The sequence below is a fragment of the Eschrichtius robustus genome, chromosome 18, assembly GCF_028021215.1.
Source record: "Eschrichtius robustus isolate mEscRob2 chromosome 18, mEscRob2.pri, whole genome shotgun sequence".
In the NCBI taxonomy this organism is placed as follows: Eukaryota; Metazoa; Chordata; class Mammalia; order Artiodactyla; family Eschrichtiidae; genus Eschrichtius; species Eschrichtius robustus.
The window spans coordinates 79,923,940-79,946,239 of NC_090841.1; the positions used below are offsets into that span (position 1 = coordinate 79,923,940).

Consider the following 22,300-nt stretch of genomic DNA (forward strand, 5'->3'; position numbering starts at 1 on the left):
TGAGGGGCCTGCAGTAGCAAGGCCCACGTTTGATGAGCCAGATCAGGCAGTTTACTGAGAACCAGTGCAGGTTATCCGGGCAAAGCCACAAACGTCCTCGTACAAAAGGTCAGACTTCACTGGGGATACAGTGCAGACAGCTTTATGTAGCCATACTCTCAATGCCTGGTTTTGTTCTGGAATTCAGGGCCAGTGTTCCTTGGGGAAAGTGACATCTAGGTTACAGCGGCAATTTCAGATCTCTGAAAAGCAGGTTTTAAAAAGAAAGCTGACAGGTGAGACACGAGGACCCCCCTCCTCCCCCAGAAGTGCAACAAGGAAACAGCTTCATGAAGGCAGGGAATGTGTCTCTTCACTCCCTAAGCCCAGTGCCTGGCAGTGTTCCATCGATGAATGATGCCCAGGCTCTAGCCAGAGAAGGCACACACACAGAAAGCAAGCAAAACTATTAAGAGTAACGAGAGGAGTCATCTCAGGTCAGACTAGCTATAAAATGAAAAAGGACAGGAGGGCAGACCTGCCACTAGGGGGCCAGACGAGCTGGTGGCAATGGCAGGGGATGCTGAAAATAAAAGCGGGCACAGAGGAGCGGGCACAATACCACCTTAAAGCAGAGACTGATCCCTTAACCAGAGGCCCATGCAGTGCACTAGGGACGCTATCCTTTCACACGTGTCTTTTGTTCATGCAGGTCGTTGCTCACCAACAGAGCGGGATAAAAATGAAACAGACCAAAGCTTTCAGATTCTAGTAAAGAAAACTCTTGAACGTGGGAGGCACATGCTAATACAGACAGCCTAGAATTTAATTACTCTCTCCGTAGATACGCAGTCTTTGCAAGGCGTTTTTCCCATACAGGCTCCATCTGCCAGGATATGCAGCCAGCCGGCTGCTAACCTAGCTGCCTAGAACCCTGGGTGATGTATTTTATACCGACGCCTTCACGTCTTCATTTCTAGCACCTGGAAACAGGAAGGGCTCAAACAGCTCAATGGGAGCACTGAGGTTGTAATCGTTTACCTTTTAAAACTGCACTATAAGCCGTGAAATTAAAATTGGCCTTTCAGAATTTTGAAGGACACTGCATCTGGACTCGACTCCTTTCTCCACAGCCACGGAGCACGCCACCTGCGGCATTTTCTCCCAACACACCTATCGCCATTGCCAAAGGAACTACCGAAATACTCCACACCGCGTCTGAGAAAAGTGGCTTGTAGACATTTCAGAAAAAACCATTTTCTTCCAAAAGTATCCATTTTGATTCTATTTGTTTTAGAAAAGAAGCACATTCCCTTCCCATCTTCCTATTCCAGTTAAAAGGAAAAATTACCGAACATTTGTAAAAAGCGTCCTTGTCTTTTACTTCGACTGCCAAAGCAGGTATTTGTTGACTAGACATGACTCCAATGCATGTGAGACGATGCGTATTTATGACAGAAAATCACCTAGGATTGGCTCAAAATAAACCCTCCCAGTTTTCTATCCCCAGAGGTGGAGTCACGACCAGGTGTGACCACTGCCTAAGAAGCCCCTCATCCTTGACCTTGCGGCCAGTAGAGATGTTCCATTCGGGAAGGTGCCCAGGGCAACACACAAATCCGCATCTGAATTTTCATCTAAGACTTGAGAGCTGAAAAAAACTCCTAAAGCCAGACATCAGTGAGATTCTAAAACGACATAAACTATTTCTGATCAAGGAGTTTTAAAACATCGGAAAAGCCTTCCTTAACTTTTAAAGACAGGGAGGGGTCTGCAGCATTACAGAAACTGTGCCATCGAGGAAGCTGATTTTTGCGCTGGCTAGGTCAACTTCGGAAGATGTGCCTTTACTGTGCAAGTGGCACCCCCCTCATCCCAAGATGCAGAACATGCACACAACAGGATTTTGATCGCCAGGCACATTTACAACACACATCTAGGGCTTATGAGAAACACCTCATCAGACTTGTTTTTTTTCATCAGACTTATTTTAAGGCAAGGAAATCTCTTACTAGGCAAAAACCAGTCTACACAGTCCTGTGCTTTAAGATGTGAACACTTAGGTAACAGGGCGCCACTCCCTAGACACAACCCACACAGCTGACACCGTGCGATGTGCGAACACTGTCAAGCACTTTCACTCAGCGGGTCAAGTGCAGTCTGGGGCGAGGGGACCAACTAGTTGTTCACCGTCCTCTGCGCCTCTTGAGGGGGCCAGCGTGGGAAATCCTAGGTGCTGACCCACAACCAAGGTTACCTCACACCCCTCTGGCCTTCCCACTGAACTGGGAGCTCTGACCATTGGGGAACCCTGTTCCCCATGAAAGGAACCAGGAAGGAAATGTTTCCTTAGTGGTTTCCCTGCATTACTAATTACAACTGTTCTCTTCTACTACGCGGTACACTTTACCCAGATAACTACCTTTGCAAAGAAAGGTCCTGTTAAAATCACAACAGCACATAAAGCCAGCAGGAAGGCGGTTCTACCACACGGTGACCTTTCGTGGGACTCCTGCCAGGGCCTCAACTGCAGCAGACTGGGGGTGGGGAAATTCAAGAAGGCAGGTTAGTGACGATACCAAGGACACGGAGAAGCAGTGACAGTTGTGGAAACACTAACGAGGGATCTGGGGTTCTGTTAAAAGAACACGGAAGGGAAGGTGCATGTGACGCAGACCACCCGGAACAAAGCGTGCCAGGACCTGGCCCTGGCTGATTCCCGCTGCAGCTGCCACAATGCGCAGAGGATGAAGTGCATGAGGTTTGCTGAGCTCAAGACTAAAACAGAAAATCACTTGGTTCTTAAATGTCATTCATTCAGATTGTACTTATAAAATGCTATGTCTTTGGGGATTGAGATAACACAATCATTTGTTACTGCAACGCAATTAGGAATGTTCTCTGGTCAAATTTTTAAAAGCAAATACGGCCATTTACTGCAAGTGTGAGAACACTAAAGATACACCAGAAGTTATTAAAGTCTTTTGTGTATGTCACATACATGGAACTACATTACCAATTTGATTTCTGTCATCTGAAGTTTTAAGTCATTAGCTAACCTGTACCACTTAACAAGCTCATTAAGCCAAACCCATCCTCCTTTCTCCTTGTCTTTTTAAGCCTGGTCAAAACGAACAATTCAGAGCAGAAAGTGGAGGGAGATTCTCTATGTTAAATTCATCTTGGGGATCATGTGCTGAGCAACTTCCTACTGCTGACTTTAAGCTAAGTCATGATGTATTTTTCCTAAACGGTGTTTTATGTTAAATACCTAACACGTGACATATGAGATGCTAAGCTCAGTAATACATCTATTTGACTAACACAAAACCACGAAGTCAACTTAACACGTGAGGTCTGGTACCACCACAGCCTCCTACTGATGGCAACTGTTAACCCAAAATAAAACTGTAGGTTCCTGGGTCAGTTTGTAACTCACACTGCCTCTCCCCAGTGAACACTCTGGAGCTGCACCCCAACAATTATGGATTAAAAACAAGATGAAAAGTTTCTCTCATGGATGGGAGTGGCATTCTTCTCTATTCTGGATCATGGATAATTTGGACAAGTTTTCCAGGAATACATTTGTGAATAATTGCAGTTACTCCTGAAGATTAACTAGAATGCTAAACAGACCTAACACAAATTTTACTGAGCAGCTGCAGCTGAAGTCCCGAGGTCCACCTGTCATTCCATCCTGAGCAAACGGTTGGTAAACGGGGAGGAAAAGAAAACCCAACCAACCCAAACCTAGTTATATATACTGATACTTCCTTGCACCATCCTAAATGAACAAAATCCATACCGGGGAAAATATTACCCCAAAGTACTTTTCATTTATATCAACCACCCACATAGCTTTGGATTTTATTTCACCTTCGAGAGGTCGTGGCCACAACTATCACATCTGTGTTCTGACCAGAGTGCATTCTGATACTGGTGTGAATGACCGCATGAAAGGCATTTAAAGTATCAATGTCTGTAGTACAACTTGCTTCCAAGGATAGTCTGTATTTGAGCAGAACAAATTATCACTGCATTACGTTCTCTTACATCAATAAGGTTGCCATGGGAAAAATTACTCCGATTACCTTAAAATATCTGAAAACAGTTTATTAAGAGGGAGATCCTACTCGCTATGGAGAAGAGTAGGTAACTTTCACATTCGTGATTCCAAACTTAAAAAAAAAAGTTAAGAGTCAATTTTACAGGACACATACGTCTTTAAGAGTTGGCTTGGCCAGAAATATTTCTGGAAGTTAATTGCTTTTGTGAATATATATTCCACACTAAAAACATCAATATGTGTAGTTATTAAATTCTAGTAAGACAGAATAGACTAAGTTTATTGGTAAGGTCCACGCTATGCATTTATGTAGCCAAGATAGTATTAACGGCATCTATTTTTAAAACAGCAAACTTAAATTGCCCCCCCAAAAGATTTACAATTTCTCTAAATACTTTTACATGTGAAGTTACTCAAAGATGTTATTTTATATGCATATGTTACACAATGGGGTAAACATATTTTTTTACTCTGGCATGACAACTAAAAACTTATCTACAAAATGAGTAATTCAGAACGAGCAAAACCTCAAGCTCATACATTTATATAGCAAATCAAAACAAGATGTCAGAAATTAAATGAAAATGAACTAAAGCAACATACAAAAAAATAAATAAAACCCACCCACACACAAAAACACCCCAGTCACAGAATGTGAATAACTATACAGCTATTGAGGCCAACTATTATTTCACTTAGAAAATTCAGGCAGTTGGGAAGAAAAACCTTGTTTTAGTAATTGGAGAATTACTGCCCCAATACCCCATTCACCGTGAGTATGTTATGGTAAAAAGAAAAAAGAGAAAGCTTCTCCCAGAGAAAAGAAAAAGGAGTGCAGGGGCAAGGGTGGGACGAAGGCCCGTCTGTTCTACATGCGCATTCACACACATGCACAATCCTGAGTGACACGTGGGCTGAACCTCAGGGGCCAGTAGCCAAGTGAGGGCCCGGAAACAGGAGCTGAGAAGTCAGGTGCACGAGCTGAGGGTGAGAAGACCCCCTCTCTCCACGTGCACTGGAGCAGCACTCTGGCTTAGGTGTGCGTAATCAGCACCTGCGAACTCAAACGCCAGGCTCCAACCCCATTTTCTTCTCAACTGGCATCCTCGACCTGAGCACCAGGAATGGGCACTTTGGGGAAGCTGCACTGTGAGTTTAATGTGCAAAACACCAGCCTCTAACCCAGTCAGCCAAGATGAATCCCTGTCTAGAGGAGGAAGATAAAGTCTCCCAAATGCCTGCGTGATTATTCAAACCCAAATTGTGCACCCCCGGGGTCTAGGAAACAAGTTCTTAAGTTTTAGGAATCCTTGGAAAGGCTTGAAAGAGATACTTCAATAAGAATATACTGGCCAATTCAACCGAACTTAAAACCTGATGAGACAAGTTTAAAACTCTTTAGGTACATTTGAGTCTTCTTAGAATGTTAAGTGACATCCTTTTTAAAAAACTAAACAGAATTTAAGATTTATCCTATACACTAACATGACGTGGACACCCGTCCCAATTCTTGCATGAGGTCGTAGAGTGAAGCTAACAATACCATCCCAAATTAAGCAGGCATTAAACAAAACAAGGAATATTTTTTGAAGTTTAGACATACCTTCAGGTTGTGCATATGATTTTTATACCTTTCTAAAAACTATTAGGCCCGTAACTTACAAAAGCTATGAATTTGAGAAACGATTACTTTTAAGTTCATACATTCATTTCTATAGAAAAGTCACATAATCACAAGTTTTTATACTGACCAACATTTTAAAAGTTGTGAAGGAGATGATACAATTTTATTGACTCTGTAGGAAAAATGTTTTTGTTTGGATAGACTCCAGTTACACACAAGAGGCACAGCACTGGAAAGAGGATAAAGCTGACACATTAAAGTCAACTGAAACTAGCCACTCAGGTTTTTCTCAGACTATACTTGTATAGTTGGTTTTTTTTTTTAAAGCCAAAGGGCACAACTTTGTATTTATCTTCGGCAAATCTTATCTGAGCGCATAATTTCACCATGATTACTTTTCACCGTCATCTCTAAACTTCCTTTTCCATGTAAGTGTGCTAAATATTCCTGCCAAGCTAGTAATTCTTAATTTTTTTCCCCCTAAATGAAAGGGAGATTTTTTTTCCTCAACAGTAAAGAGTGACTAGCTGACTCTGCTTATTTACAAACCCCGAAACTATCTAAAGATAAAAAGGTGGAAGAACACTTAAATCTAAAATAACTTACCTTAGAGACTTAAGTCCTCAATGTCAAAGTGGCACACCGGGCCTTGCTGTGACAAACACACACACCACACTGTGTCCAATGCAAACATCTACCTTCCCAGATGTGAAACTGTATTTTACTATCACACCAACAATTGTTGTAAGCCCAGGAAAATTCACAGGAAAAAAAAAATGAGGCACAGGGGCAGATTTTTTTTTTAATAGTTGTATTTCAAACAGGTACAACAAACGAGAAAAATCTAATTCATGGCAGGTAAACCTGGGTGTGCAGAAAGTTATATACACACATTTACACTTCAGCTGTCAACACTGCCCTCTCATATCCTCCCCTTTCGTTAAATGGCCAATCTTCAAAGTGGCAACACAGGAAAAACTCCTCCATCACTGCACCAGAGTCCTCCGGGCACAGTACCCCTTACGTGAAGGAGTCATCTCGAAGGCGCTTTCAGCCATAAAAAAGAAAACACGTTAAAGAAAGGAAACACATTTGCTCCTTCCCACCCACAAAGTGGTCTCACCTGTGGTTCTAGCTTTCTTTGCTCCAAAGGGTTCCGACTCTTCCAAGCATCTCTTGCGATTTGTTCCCACACTAGTGTGATTAGGAAATACATTCGGATGGCCCCCATTTAAGGGGCCACTGTTATAGAAAGGATTCAGATGACAATTCTGGAGGTTCAAGAGAAACTGGGTACACTCTTGGAAACCCTGGGTTTGAGCAATGTCTGCTGCCGTCAGGCCACTGGCATTTCTCAGGCTGTACGACACAAAAACACTGAATTACATCCCATTACCATTTTCATCTGGTCTCTGCTCCTGCTGAACTGACTAACTATCTGAAGGTGATATGAAAGAGCATACAGATTTACAGCAAGTCTGAATTAAAGAAGGAGTTACTCATCCTAGCTCTGTAACTAACTTCTCTCTTATGCACATTTGATTACTAAGCAAGATTTGGGAGACAGTAATTTAAAAATCAATATACTAAACTTTAAAAAAAAGGCATCTTCCTATTTAACTTCTCAAAATCATTTTTTATGTTAGTCTGAAGAATGTAAATTTATGCTAACTTCAGACTTAACCTGAAACTGAATTCTATATTATCTGCACTTAATTTTAATAATCCATTCCTTTAGCTCGAGTAAAATCATAACAAACAAACATGTACTGAATTGTCCATGGCATTTATAACAACTGGCTTCCTAAAAACAAAGCCAACTGGCTTAATGACAAGCCAGAATTTGTGCTAACATGTGACACTATAAGTGGAAGTTTAGAAGGATGTCCTGAGACTAATTTATCATCAGACTGGAGATCTGAAAAGCTGAGGTTTTTTTGTGTTTCGTTTTTTTGGCCTTAGGAAAACTTGCAGAATTTCAGAGCATTTGAGTGGGTGTTTCCTTCTAATACTGTCCTAGGAACTCATCCCCCTAGGCTGAGTCCTACCATCAAAAAGAATCAACATCATCCTACGTGGCTAATAACATTAACAAGGTCCGATGTCCTCTGCATTAGCTAAGAGTCAGACTAAATCAGAAGTGGTGGCAGAATATAAATGAAAGCTCTAAATAAGATGAATACGAAAGAACCAGTTGAAATTGTAAATCTTAATTAGGAAACAAAACTGAGGGAACAAAAGCAACTCCACGTTGAAGTTCCCCTGGAAGACAAGAAAATACACTGCTCTGTGAAATAAATCTGTAAATAAGCAAGACAGGTTGTTAGCTGCAGGCCGATCCACTGAAACTGGAGAAGCACCGAAGGGCCGAGGCAGCACCACGCCTCCCAGCGAGCTCTGCCGCAGAGTGCAGTTGTGACCAAACACAGGCCTCGTCTTGTTCCCGAAAGAACAGGGCACAACCCTGGATGCTTTTTCCCTAGACTAACGTTAATGGGAAAAAAAAGCCATTTCAGAGAGAAAACTACAGAATCAGGGACAAATAAGGATTTTCCATTTTAAAGATAACAATAAGCCCTGTATTCCTATTTCCAGCCATCATACTCAGAAGGTTCCAAACTCAGAAACGAAAACTCTATATACTTTTGGACAATCACTAAATATGTCTCCACTTTTAAAAGCATGAGATAAAGAAATGTATCCTACATTTTGAAGAAAGGCAAAAGCCCAAACTCAATCTGATCAAATATAAAAGAGACAAGACTTGAAAATCCCCAAAACCAACAATATTTTCTTAAAAATGTAAGGCAGCTGTGTGCAGGGCTACTGGGAACTAAAACTGACATTTTTATTTGATTTCATGGCTATGATTTCTGATAAACATTATTCTAAAATTTCACAATATTTTGATATATGAATTAAATAGAGAGGAAATATCAAAGTCTGGGTAGAGTGAATTACATTAGTTACGTGTACAGAAAATGATCACATACTTGATTTTTAATATCAACATGTTATAGAAATTTAACATTCAACCAAGTGTAAAACGGGATAATTTTTTTAAATGGTGTATTTCATTTTCAGAAGATATGAGTGAATGGTCCACAAAGGTCCACTCTATCAAGAATGTGAACAGAATAAGTAGCCGCATTAAAATTAAAAAAAAAAAAAAATTAACTCTACGTAATTTGAAAAGACAAAGACCCAGAACATAAGCAAAGTTTATAAAATGATCATTTCTATAGATAAATATGAACTTGCTCTCCAAATATTAAAGAATACAGAAATGAGAAGCTGCTGCTTAAAATCAGGACAAATAACGCTGACAGTAAAGATTACTCCTCAGTGGATGATAAAATAAAGAACAGCACACAGATTTTTAAAATGGCATTTACCACCCTAAACGCCAATTCACTGAAGAAAGCTGAGATGCTCAGGGAGGATGTCAACTTTTCTAAGTCATGGAAAACAAGAACATCCAAACTACACTCAATTCCTTTACTCTTAATTCAGAAACTGAACAGTAGACTGAATCTGAGTTAGAATAGCAAGTTTACTGTTCTTCCAAGGAAATATAGCCTTAAAGAAAAAGAGTAAGTGCACGCCAGTATCCGGAGACTGTAAATGTCCGAGTGGGAGCGCCTGCCTGCACCTGAGAGAAAACAGGCAGCGTCTCCTGCCCTGTGTCCCACTACCACGAGTGGTCCCAACACTTGCACATCACTGGGCTTGGACGAAGCCAATCAGATTTCCAGGTGGTATGAGGTATTATCTTCAAAACTCGAAAGAACAGTCACTAGAGTCAACTCATGCTATGTACCCCTCATGTGTGGACCAAGCAAGTAAGAACAATCACAAGCCGAACTGAACTTCAACTGGTTCCTCATATAAGTCTGAGGGATCCAAAGAGTGATCCAAAGGGGAGTTCAAAACATTCCAGCAAATGTATGGACAGATATCAGAATCTGGGACATAAGGTAACTGGAAAAATTAATTGGGAGATTATAATTTTGGCACTATCCCTACAGTAGTAGTATTAGAAACAGGGACATACAGTACCCCTTCTCCACTTCTGGTGAAACTACAGAAGTTTTCAACTATATTATTTCTCAGTTACTAAGGACTGAATGTAACATTCAGTTTAATAGTGTTTATGTTCCTCTAAAGCAAAAAGATCCGTCAATACCTGACTCTGGTACAGGACAGCAGAACCTCCCATTTCCCTCTCCTACCTCCAAATGTTTTCCTTCCCATCTCCTTTCCTACGTACCCACATTCATCCCTCCTTTCTTTATTTGTAGTTTAACATGCTAATTCTGCCCTGCTCATATTTAAAAACTTGCAAGTGGCTCTGCAATCGTATGGTGCACAAAAACTGGGTGGAAAGGAATGACTGGGGTCACCAATCCAGGGCAGGCACTTCTTCTGCAAAGGGCTGGACAGCAGCTCTACAGGCCACAGTCTCTATTATCTCGTTGCAGCCTGAAAGCAGCCTTAGATGATGTGTGAACACAGCACTGGCTATGTTCTAATAAACCTTTAGTTACAGGCACTGAAATTTGAATTTCATATATTTTTACATGTCATGAAATATTATCCTTTTGATTTTTTCAACCCTTTAAAAACATAAAAATCATTCTTAGTTTATGGGCCATACAAAACCAAACAATGGGCTGGACCAATTGAGTAACATTTAACCAACAGATGATACTGGTAACTAGTCCTCTACTCTTTTTAAAAAAATTTTATTTTATAGAAGTATGTTGATTTACAATGTTAATTTCTGCTGTACAGCAAAGTGATTCAGTTATACATACATACATATATATATATATATATACACACACACACACACACACACACACACACATACATATTCTTTTTGTCACAGGATGCTGAATATAGTTCCCTGTGCTATACAGTAGGACCTTGTCGTTTATCCATTCTATACGTAACAGTTTCAACTGCTAACCCCAAACTCCCAATCCTTCCCTCCCGTTCCCCCTCGCCCTTGGCAACCACAAGTCTGATCTCTATGTCTGTGGGTCTGTTCCTGTTTCGTAAAAGTTCATGTGTCATATTTTAGATGCCACATATAAATGATATCACATGGTATTTGTCTTTCTCTTTCTGACTAGTCCTCTACTCTAAATAACAGATGCCTATGGGTTCCTGAAAACTGTCTCTCTGGTAATTTTATGCACAGTTCAATTCAAACAAAAAAATAACTTTTTAAAAGTTGCTGAATCTGTTAAATCACAAAATGTTAAATATCAAGAGACTATCTAAAGGTAAACTTTAGAAGAATGTAAAATAAAAGACTTTGAGAGAGCATGCATGCAGAAGAAATAATCATTCCTACTCCATCTGAGTGTTTTCTGTTAAAAGTTCTAAGTGTCTTACGACTGAATTAGGCGACATGCTTAATATGAATGAGGCGGAAACTGTCTTTACAGGTCTGAATTCCTCGTCGCCTCAATACTTAATAAGTAGAAAGGGTTTTCAAACGTATTACACAGAGGCTGAAAATCACGTGGATTTCTAGGTGAAGAGCAGCATAAAGAATAATCAAGCAGTATAGTTCTTAAAACACTTTAACAAAAGAGGCTCAGGTCTTTAAATGCATTCTTAAATATATGCTCTCCTATTTGTTAATAAGCATGTTTCAATTTTAACGTTTTAAGAGTTGAAACAGTTATCCTGGTTAAAATGTATGATCAATTTATTAAGCCTTCAGCTCTATTTAGTGCTACAAGTTTAAGCAGGTATTAAACCTAAGCTACCCTCCATGATTTTCCTAAAATCCAATGGGAGCTGGGCACATGAATGTGATTTAGGATTTACAGGTTCTATGATAATTTCACATTTGAATGTGGTCTTTCTTCTGTTACACTACTTTTTAAACAGTCAAGCCTTCGCTCTTCAATCCCGAGGCATTCACTGCGGGCGTGATATGGCCACACTGCACTCACTGCTGGCTCCTCCTACCAACCCCAAGTGAGGGGCTGCTAAAGACAAAGTTAATCTGAACTGTGGTCTTCACACACTAGTCCAAATGGAAATTTTCAGTATCTGGAAGATACTGTTCAAAATTACTCTCAAAAACTGCATTTTGCATGAAAATTGGGGTAGTAATGAAAGTGTACACAATATTTTTAGACTAAATCTTTAAAAAACACACACGTGAATTTCGTGTCTTTGGTTTACTGCACTTGGGCAGATGATGCCTGATCTAAAATGTACCTCTGTCCATTTCTGACAGCAAGAAGCCCCATGGGGGACGTGCTGTGAGGTTGTTCTAAAGCTCCAGTTCACCTTTCTGGTCCCCTCTGGTATCCGTTTGAAAAATCTTTGAAAATGGGCAGAGATTTTAAAAAATCAGACACCAGTCAACTTGATGTCCAAATTGGGTCTAGTTTGTTGAAGTTTTAAAGCTGACTTTCTTTAAAAGTTGACACGATCAGATTCTTAGACTAGTAAAAATCAAATTGCTACAATCTGTTACGGAAGCTATGACAACTTTCACTGAGACTACGAAAAGTCATTTTTTGGGCAGGCTACCCATTTTCTCCCAGTAGTTCCTAGTGTTCTTTCAAAATTGTAATATGAAAACATGGGAAGACATAGGTTAATATTTACTGTGAATTATTTATTCTGCTGAATAACTGGCAAAATAAACTTTTTAAAAACTTTACTAAAGTTAAAACATAAAGGCTCATATACTATATTTTCTGTAATAAAATTCTGAATAGAATATTAAGACTCATTATACCTAAGAATGTCTCCCCAAAGAACTTTAAAACTAAACTCCACTCTGCTGCCAGCTAATCCCCCATCTATTTTCCACTTATAGTGTCACAACATCAGAATATGAGAAGCCGTTCTAATAAGTTTTTCTTTTTTTTTTTTTTAATTTGCAAAACCACGGATCAGGAATTATCTGAAATATACTTTTCAGAATCTGAGTTGTCACATCACCTTCAGGATGTTTTCTTTTTTGTTAATGCCATGTGACAATAAAAGATAACCACAATTTTTATATAAATAATATTTCTGTTAAAATTCTGATCTCAACTTAACTATTGTTAGTTTACAAGTAAATAGGTAGATATCATAAATTAGGGTAAGCAAAGCATGCAAATCTAAAGAATCTATATCTGAACTCCTAGATTAGCATTAAAACCAATCACCGCAACAAATACCTCAACAGTATGCCTCGAGTGGAGAAAGGAAGCCATACTGAACATTCAATGCCACAACTGTAAGGTTTTCGGAGAAGCACCTGTGGCAGTTTCAGCAGTTTCTATATGGAATGCTCCCCCTTTCTAGGATTACTTGAAAAAATCAAGTCAATTCGAATTACGTAGCTGTAAAACATTGACATGTGTAGTTTTTACAGATTCAGAATCTTCTGTGTGATTTAAAACGGGCAATGGTTCATAAAACAGGAAACTTAAATAATAAGGGATCACATATTTGCAGGCAACATTTTGATTAAAAATACATATACATACATGAGGTGCAGAAGCACATTTACTGAGCGTAAGCCATTGTCATGTGACCACCTTGACCAAGAGCTATTGCTCTAAAACACTGCCTTTTCAATTACTTCTAGTAATTTTTAGCATGAAGCCAATTTAATTATGTCAGTTATTTCAACAAAAGTTTAACAGTATGGACTAAAAACCATTAACTCACGATTCTGGTTACTTTAAAATTTGGTATGCTGTATCTCAAATACATTAGTAACTATTCCTAGATGGAAATAAGCAAATACATGGAATCATTAAAAAAAAAAAAAAAAAAAGATAAAAAAACATTACTAAATGTCCATTTGTACAGACAAAACATTACAAACATCTAAAATTTCTTCAGTAAAAGGAAAACGTGTATTTTTAACCCTTTGGTATCCAAACTCTTAAATACGTAATTATGAAGACTTTCTTAAATATATTCTTCAGGTAACAATAGGAAGAAACTATTTTTTAAAGTTTCTACTTGAATAAATTTGGTGCCAAGTTTTCAATTCAAGTTCAACATTACTGAGGATAGTTTTATGTTGCAACTGAACCCCAGTTATGTTTGCATACATTAAAAATATAACAGCATCATTCAAAGAGTCTGATGAAATATTTAACCTGCTCCCACTGTAATTTAGCAAAGGAAAAGACATTTGAATTTAGAAATCATTGGTTTTACTTGAAAGCACTATATAAAAGCAGTGCTTAAACAAATATTAAAACCTATATATTATTCAAGCTGTCATGAAAAACAATCAAAATTCTAAACTGAATTTGTCAGCAACTCTAGAATACTGTCAGCCTGCCATCTATCTGCTCCTTTCCAGCAGGCAGAACTTCATCAGCTATCTCGGGAAGTAATTCCTCCACCTTGCCTGCAACAGTTTAATAAAAGGAAAAAAGAGCCAGGAAATTGCAAGATCAGACAAGACTGCTGTAGTGACAAGCAGGTCAGGGAGGGAACGCTAGGTCAGGACTGGAACGCACAGGACCCAAGATCAGAAACCACTAATCCAGAGTTACACTGCTAATAAATTTCATGGTTGGACTGTTATTCTGAAGGGCAAACAGGTGAACAGATGAAAAGAAACCACAAACTTCAAACATGAATAAATGTCTAATGAAGTTTGCCAAGGGCAAAAGCTGCAAACCAACTTCCGACACTAATATTAAATATGCTCATCACATGATTTGCCCTAATGAAAATTTTGCTTCTAGACAGAGCTCTACGGGTAAGCAAATAAAGGTGGGTCATAAACATGGACCACACTAAACCAACTCCATTTCAATTAAGAATTTTTAAAAGTTCAGCAAAATACTTTTTTCTGCAACATTCAAAAAAGTCTATTATGATCACATTTTAAGACTTTTGTTACTAAAGCCAACTGTGTCTATTTTCTAAATTAGGCAAGAAAGATTTTTTCAGAGTGCATCACTGAACTTGCTTATATAAGGTTATAGATGCTTCTCCAGCTATCTGATGATCATAGTTAAGTTCCTCTTGGGATGAAAAGAATTAAGTTAAAATATATGTAACCCACTGGAAGATCTGGTTACCACAGAATCAATGGCTTCTACAGAAATGCCCTCCTACAGAAAGCTATGGGACTTTGTCACAACGTAATTAAACACTGGCACCTGGTATAATGTAGTATTAAAATGGACTAGCAAATTGGCCTTAGATGCAAGCAATTCTGAATCTCTAAATCCCACTAAATCCCTTTATTTCTACTCTGAGGCATTAAAAAAAAAATCTACTTTTATATCTGGTTGATATGGAAACATTCTCCACTACATCTCTCAAGAAAATAAAGACAAAAATAACCAAAATCAGTCAGTGCCAAAATGCTGAAAGGAAAGATAATTCAAGGCTAGAAATGTGTACTTTACAAAGTTGTTTGTAAAAGGTCTTTTAAAAAAAATTTATATATATATATATATAAATATAAATATATATATATATAAATATAAATATATATATATATATATAAAATTTTTCTTTTGTAAAAGTAAATGCAACACATAAACATTCAGGATTGATCCCAATCTTTTGGAGTCAAGGAGGAAATGTTTGATTGAATCACCATGCAGGTTACATTCATCTTCCACTGGCATGACTAGAGCCCCCAAGTCACCTGAACAAAACAGTGCCCAGCTGGCCTGTGGGAACACAAATTGGCTCTCTTGCTTCTCCTCATTGGTCACATAAAAGGTGGTCTTAATTATCAGCAGACAGCAAATTTTCAAGAGTCCTTCTCTGAAATCACATTAAAACTTAATTTTATATTGTTACTTATTTGATCATCCAAAAGAAAAATAAGGCAACGACTTATCCATGTTACTATATGTCCTTCTTCCAATCAAAAACCCTGTGTGTGTAGCAAGTAGCATTCAAATCTTGGCTGCAGTGAAGAACTGAACTGCCATATAAGCAAAGTTAAGGATGATGACAGTTTAACTTACTTAATGAAAACTCCCTACTTGAGAAAAAATGAGAGTGAGAAGCGTCTGTAGAGGTTTAGATCATTTAAAGTATACAAACATTTAGTCTGGTCACAGAACTGACACTTAATCCTGTGTGTTTTTTTATTTTTAGATGTAAACAGTGGCAAATAACAATGACAATCATATAAGGAGAAACAAAACCTCACATGAAAAAGAAAACTTGGCACCAAAACTCAAGATGTAAAATAAGAGAAGAAAAAGAAAGTCCATCAACATACTCACGTGTGGTGCTAGAAAATGTGCTACGATGCACAGCAGCTGACATGCGTTATCTTACAGATGCAGCCTACATTGACAAGTAGGTTATGTAACAAACCATTCTAGCCACAGATGCCTGGTACGCTTGCCCTCACCATTACCTACCCCATGACCAAAAAAGCAGCAACTTCAGATTTTGGCCACTTTACGTAGCAAATATATAAAAAGCAAAGTAGGAATTAGCAACAAAATTATTAATTACCACCAAGTGTGATAAAATACTGATACAAGACAGCTTTTAATCTGGTCACATAAAAAGGAAAAATTTCCACCAACTCCTAAACACTATAGCATGTAATATTAAAATTAATAATCTGGCTCACTTTGAACTGGAAACAAAATAAGTTAACTTTAAGTAAGTAAGTTAATTCTGTGCCCCTTGATGACCTTAAAAGAAAAAGGCATTTTATTGGCTAGGACTACACTTTACCATACGAGCAGCATAACAGGAAACAAATAAAAGAGATCTAAGTACCATAATTTGGGGGAACCAAACTATTATTTGTTGGTAGACTAAAAGTGTTAAACTATAAAAATGTGCAGAATAGATATTAAAAAGCAATGTACAATTCAGCTTACTGGCGAAACTGACATTTTATCTAGGTGTTAAAACTAAATAACCACATATACAATAGCAATAAATAATGATTACTTGTGCTCTATCTCCAGGCCAAAGACATATAATTTTAAAAATTGCTTTTGGCTAGGTGGCTCAGGCTAAATATTTCTTCCAAAAAATTTCTGAAAGTTCAGTCAAGGGAAATCACCATATGCAGGGTCTTGAGGGAGTGGCTCTTATACTGAGAAGGAAAAACAAACTGGCACTCGAGGCCATGCTCAGTCACACTTGGTGGGAAAGAGACACTCGAGGGTCCTGTAACAAGGACAGAATTGTAAATAAAATGATCTCATTTTAAAAAGACACCTATTAAAAAAGGACATAGCGCAAGAAAGATATTTATTGGTTCAAAGGATTAAGCTATCCATTAAAGTGAATAAAACTAACATCTTAGTAATAAAATGCTCAGGCCCCATTAGAGTATTGTTTAGAAAAATAAGTCACTGAAAAGATCAACTTCTAATTATTCATTATTTCAATAAATGACAGTTAAGGAATCGAATCAATTATTTTACGACTCTGTATTTTATAATCAAAGCTTCTGTTATTAAAATTAAAGATTTAAGTTTTAAATCTAAAAAACAGCTAAGAAAACTGCATCTACAACTTTGCTTTAAAGCAATGCAATGAGAATCATCTTGATGTTTTCTAAACTGTGTAAAATATATTCATATTATCAATTGTTTTTACATTACCTTAAGTTATAACTACGTATGAAGCCACAAGGCTCCCTGCAATGTAACAGTTAACACAGGTCATATTTATAACACTAAATGGCTACATAAGTAAATGATCCAAGCCCAAACTAACGTCTAATCTTAACAATAATACTTAATGAAACAGAAGCTAAGATACTAAGAGCCTAATGATAGCCCTTGGTATCAGACAAGCCTTTCATTAACCTATATGGTTCTGCTGTCCAGGATCTGTTTTCAATATTTATTATAATACAGAGTCAAAACAATGAAGTGGAAACCAAAGGGTTAAACTAAGTCAGTTTTGTGGGTTTTATTTCTCCCAAAGGCTAAATTTTCACATTTCCAATTAGAATAAAGTGGTTTGTAATTAATTTTTATGAAATATTCAAGACACTCAAGGTAAAACAAAAAAGCTGATATTATCATAGTTATTTTGGTTATTACAGCTCTATAGCTTACACTCAATATTTAAGGGTGAAAACCGCATCCATTTTGTTAATGCTGTGAACTGCAGAAGAAAAATTTTTACAATGAATCTTCAAGAGAAAGTTAATACAAATGAATTAAATACTGAAATAAATGTATAATGCCATGGCTAGCTAATGATTTGCATACAAGATCACATTTAAAAATTAATACACTTAAATGTTAATACTGTTCTCTCAAGCTAGAAATAAGCCAGTTGACGTAGACTGGGCCAGAACAAGGATATTCCAAAATAATGCCATCAGTATCAAAAACGCAGAGTGAGTTTTTAAGTCTTTAATGTGTACAGTTCCATTTTACAAGGCATTATAAAATCATTAAAGAATCATAATAGGTTTTAAAACATAAGATGTTCTCATATCTGCTAAAAGATGAGGAAACCATCTTTTTAGCAAAATTAAGAAAAGCTAACTGTCTGCAGGAATTTTTTTGAGCCAGAGAGGCCTGAAAAGATATTCTAATCCAATTCGAGGCACTCATTCTGAAATTAAGACTTGGCAAAGTTTGAAGACTTGCCCACGGTGACACAACTAGTTAATGGTAAAGTCAACAATGCCAGGCTCCAAATTTAATGAGTTAACTGTTCTTTCCACCCTAATATGCTCTCTCTCTCACGGCAAGAACGCTGAGGCCGCTGGGATTCAGCCCCTTCTGCTAGTGGTCAACTCAACTCACACAACAACGTGCTCACTAATGCCAACTGATCTAAAAAGCAAAACTCTATTACCAATATTGAAAACAAAGCTCAGCACTTTTGCTTGCTCTAAGTCCTGTCTCTAAACACGACACCCTTGACCACATCTTTGGTTGGCAAGAATAAACGAAGATGCTTACTCGGCATGAGCCCCGTTAGCCACCAGGGCACTAATGCAGTCCAGGCTCCCAGAGCGAGCCGCCTTGTGAATAGGAGTCTCGCCCTCACAGTCCTGAAACGACAGAAAGGCAAGCATTCAGATCCATACAAGACTTCCACATTCTAAAGGAATTAACAAAGGCCATGTACCATCTCATTCCTCTGAAATAGAATACGGAGAGCCAAACTGGAAGCAGAACACAAAGAAATGTCGATGTGAAGAGAAAATAAAAGCAGACCAAGGAAGGAGCAGTTTCTCCTGAATTCGTAGGTCAAGAACAACAAAATCAAGGGGCCTCTCCAACCATGACAGCACGTACACTCCAGGTAGCAATGTAGAAATAAGTTTTATGATGGAACACAGCACAGATGCATATAACACCCCAAACTATTATCCTCAGACAGGAAAATAGTCATCAAGGCCTAATAGCTAATGTCTGGTCTAGTCGACCCATGTTCATCTACGTCCACCCCAGGAGAGCCTGAGTCGAGACACGCCAGTGCCTCCCCTGGATTTTTTATCTCGAGCCTGAATTAGGGCTATACTTTGGACAAGACAGCTAAGGTTAAAGGGTCAAGAAAAAAATGGGAAGGGAGAACATAGGGTCAAACACAGGCGGCTCTCTATACAACTCAGGCTGTCTGTGATGGGGGATTTTGTTCAAGGACTTTTAGAAAGGATGCATTAGAACCTGACTGACCCTTCAGGAAACAATGTTGAAGGAGGCATAGGAAATGAGCAGACTCGGGGAAATGACTCTGAAGACTCATACGGGAATCAGAAAAAAAAAAAAAAAGAATTACTTTACACTGTATGAATGGACCAAAAAAAAAAGTGAAACACAATTTCATTCATAGGCTCTCAGGTAAAAAAAAGGTAAAGAAAGATACAGCGATTAAGAGAAGGAAGTTGTTTCCATTAGAAAAACTGATTTAGGACTTTCTGCCTCAGAAGTGCCAACTGACTAAGCAGCAACAGTTCCTGAATCACTCACATCCCATCACCACTGAATGCGAACTTGGCAGTAGAGAACTACACATAATTAAGGGATAAAGAGATAAAGCAGGAGTGGGGCAATGGTGCACAGTGCATGGCACTTGGAAACATTAACTCACGGGGGGAAAACTGAGGTGAGGACTAAACTAGAAAGAAGGAGTGGTAGAGCATCTCACAGAAAAAATATGAAAGACTCAACTGCTTACTGGAGGGAAAAGTCAGGTATAAGCTCAAAAGTGATGTAAAGTTCCAAACAGGACAGTCCCAATTTTGAAGAAAGAAACAAAATCATGAGGCTATACAGGGAACTATCCAGTGAAATCAGACTTAAAAAACAAAACAAAAACCTACCCTATTGTCTGAAAAGGGGAGGGAAGGGAGAGAGGAGGTACATAATAAGGACAAATAAAAATTACGTACACGTATTGCCAGGAAAAGTAGAACTAAGATTTAGGTGAGATTCTGCCATACGCCACAAAAACTCAAGAAAACCACAAAGGATTTTAAAAGCTATCTTTGGTACAAGAGGAAAAAGGTTTTCTATACTACTTTGAGAACAGGGTGGGATAGCAATAGATGCCAGAGAAAAAAGCAAAACTACCCTGCTCCTGGTTTAGCGCTATACGAGGAGACTACTTAAGCTGGGAAGGGCAGAATAAACACTATTTAAAGAAAACTGCAACCAAGAGAATGAGAGTAAAGAGCCATTTTAAGGTTGCTCACATCTCAAGTTCAGACCAGTCATATTTCAAAAATACCAAAGAGTCTGTAATATGATTCTAGAACTACTGCTGGCAAACTCTGAGTCATAAAGGACAGTGGGAGAGGTGCCAGAAATCTGAAGACGGACAAGTCACCTTGAATGTTAATTAAGAAAATCTTGCTTCTAATCTAGTTACAAGAAACTAAAGGCAATATCAAATGCCAGCACCATTCTAGAAGGGGTATTAAAGAGATGACTTACAAAAAGTGACACCCATGGGTAGCCACTATGGACTTACAAAAATAAACCACTTAAAAACTAACTTCACTTCCTCTTTGGGTAAACTTAGAACGCTGAGCCTCCAGACGGCACATCTGAGCTTCAGTAACCCCTCATGCCAACCTTAGACATGGCACAGCAAGTCTCTATTGAACTTAGAATGGTTAGAAACTAACATGCCAAAAGAAGAAAAGGTATGCTAAGGTTCAAAAAATTACAGGCACACCAAGAATAAGAAAAACCTGCACCTAGTTGTATAAGTTTATGTGGGAAATGAGAAAAACTGTCTACCTTGAGATGAGCCAACAGAAAGCCTACCGGGGCCTCAGGGTCACTGGGTGCCTGTCGCAGCAGCCCAAACCGACAGCCGGGACTCGGACGGGCCGAAGCTCCGCACGTGAGACCACAGCCAACCAAGGCCCTTCCGGGAGCAGGGCCGAGACACTTAAGAAACCCAAGCGACAGCCTCGTACATGGGAGGACGTGGGGATGCTGAGCCAGGTGGGCTGTTTAAACGCAAGAGGAGAGCTGTAAGGAGGGCAGGATCTGGGGACTCTTGCCCTGGGAGCAGAGCTGAGGAGGGATTCCCACGTAGTGCTGTCTAGAGCAGCTGGCGGGGGTGGCGGGGAAGGAGGAGAGTCTCAAACCTTTTATCTGTGGGGAATACTGAGCTGCTATAAATCATTACAGGAAAAGGGGGCTTCTGGGTTTAAAAAGATTTGAAAAGCAGCGTTAGACAATTTCTTTAGATCTCTCTAAATGTTATGTAACAATTTAATGAAAATCATATAGAAAATTTATACTTAAAACTCCACATGAATACTAATATTAATTACTGCTATTCATGGGCTATCCGTATTTTATTGACAGGGAGATTGAGTTACAACCAGTAAACCACGTGCCCAAGGCCAGAGAGATGAGGAAGCAGGGTGTGCCCTTTCTACCAGGAGAAAAGGGGGGGCGGGGGGGGGGGGGAGAATCCACGAGCAGGAAGGAGACTAGTGGGGACAGGCGACGCCTAGCACCACAATGGAACACAGTCGCCCACTTGTAACTCCTGAATTCACGGACCAAAGCAACAACGCAGTAGAGGAGCACGCGTGAAAGAAGAAGAGTGGAGGGCAGCAGGGGACCCAAAGAGCTGTCCCACATCCAGCTTCCAGCTTAGTAACAGGAACAGGCCTAAGATCCAGGGTTCTCCCCATGCGCCCTTCCCACCCAGTCTCTTAAAGAGAACAAACTGCCCCCTTATCCCTCACCCCCTCCCCTTTCTCACTGACCCTCGTTTCAAACCACTGCTGAAACACCTTTCCTCAATTCGGTGTCCAGGCGTCACTGCCTACAGGACACCTGGCTACCTCTCTGCGTCTCATCATCACCTCCAACCCGCAGCTGAAGCGACAACTCGTGCCGGTCAACCTGCTAACGCTAACTGAACCACACAGATGACTGCAGATGACTTAACTGCCGTTCTCTTGCTGGGAACAGATGTGTTCTCACCATTATCTGTGGAAATGGAGCTAAGGCAGCTGTGAGCAGAGGAGCCAGGAAACCTAGGCTTAAGGCCAGGCTCCTTCAGTCACCAGCTGTGACCTTGGGCAACTCACTGTGGATCACAGTAAGTCACATAACAGGCAAAAGCACTCTGAACACAAGGCATTGCTATGTGACGGGCCAATTACCCACAAATAACTTCATAAACCTAAGTTCCAG

General features: G+C 39.2%; 1 protein-coding gene across 2 annotated transcripts in view; it reads right to left on the reverse strand.

Moving 5' to 3' along the window:
- ANKRD10 (ankyrin repeat domain 10) overlaps nucleotides 1-22,300 on the reverse strand; it is a 32,996-nt gene that overhangs the window by 6,610 nt on the left and 4,086 nt on the right. For both annotated transcript variants that reach the window (XM_068527073.1, XM_068527074.1), the window contains exons 3-4: nucleotides 18,590-18,681; nucleotides 6,793-7,028 (exon numbers count right to left, since the gene is read on the reverse strand). In XM_068527073.1, the coding sequence (XP_068383174.1) occupies nucleotides 6,793-7,028; nucleotides 18,590-18,681 (328 nt within the window). The remainder of the gene's footprint in view (nucleotides 1-6,792; nucleotides 7,029-18,589; nucleotides 18,682-22,300) is intronic.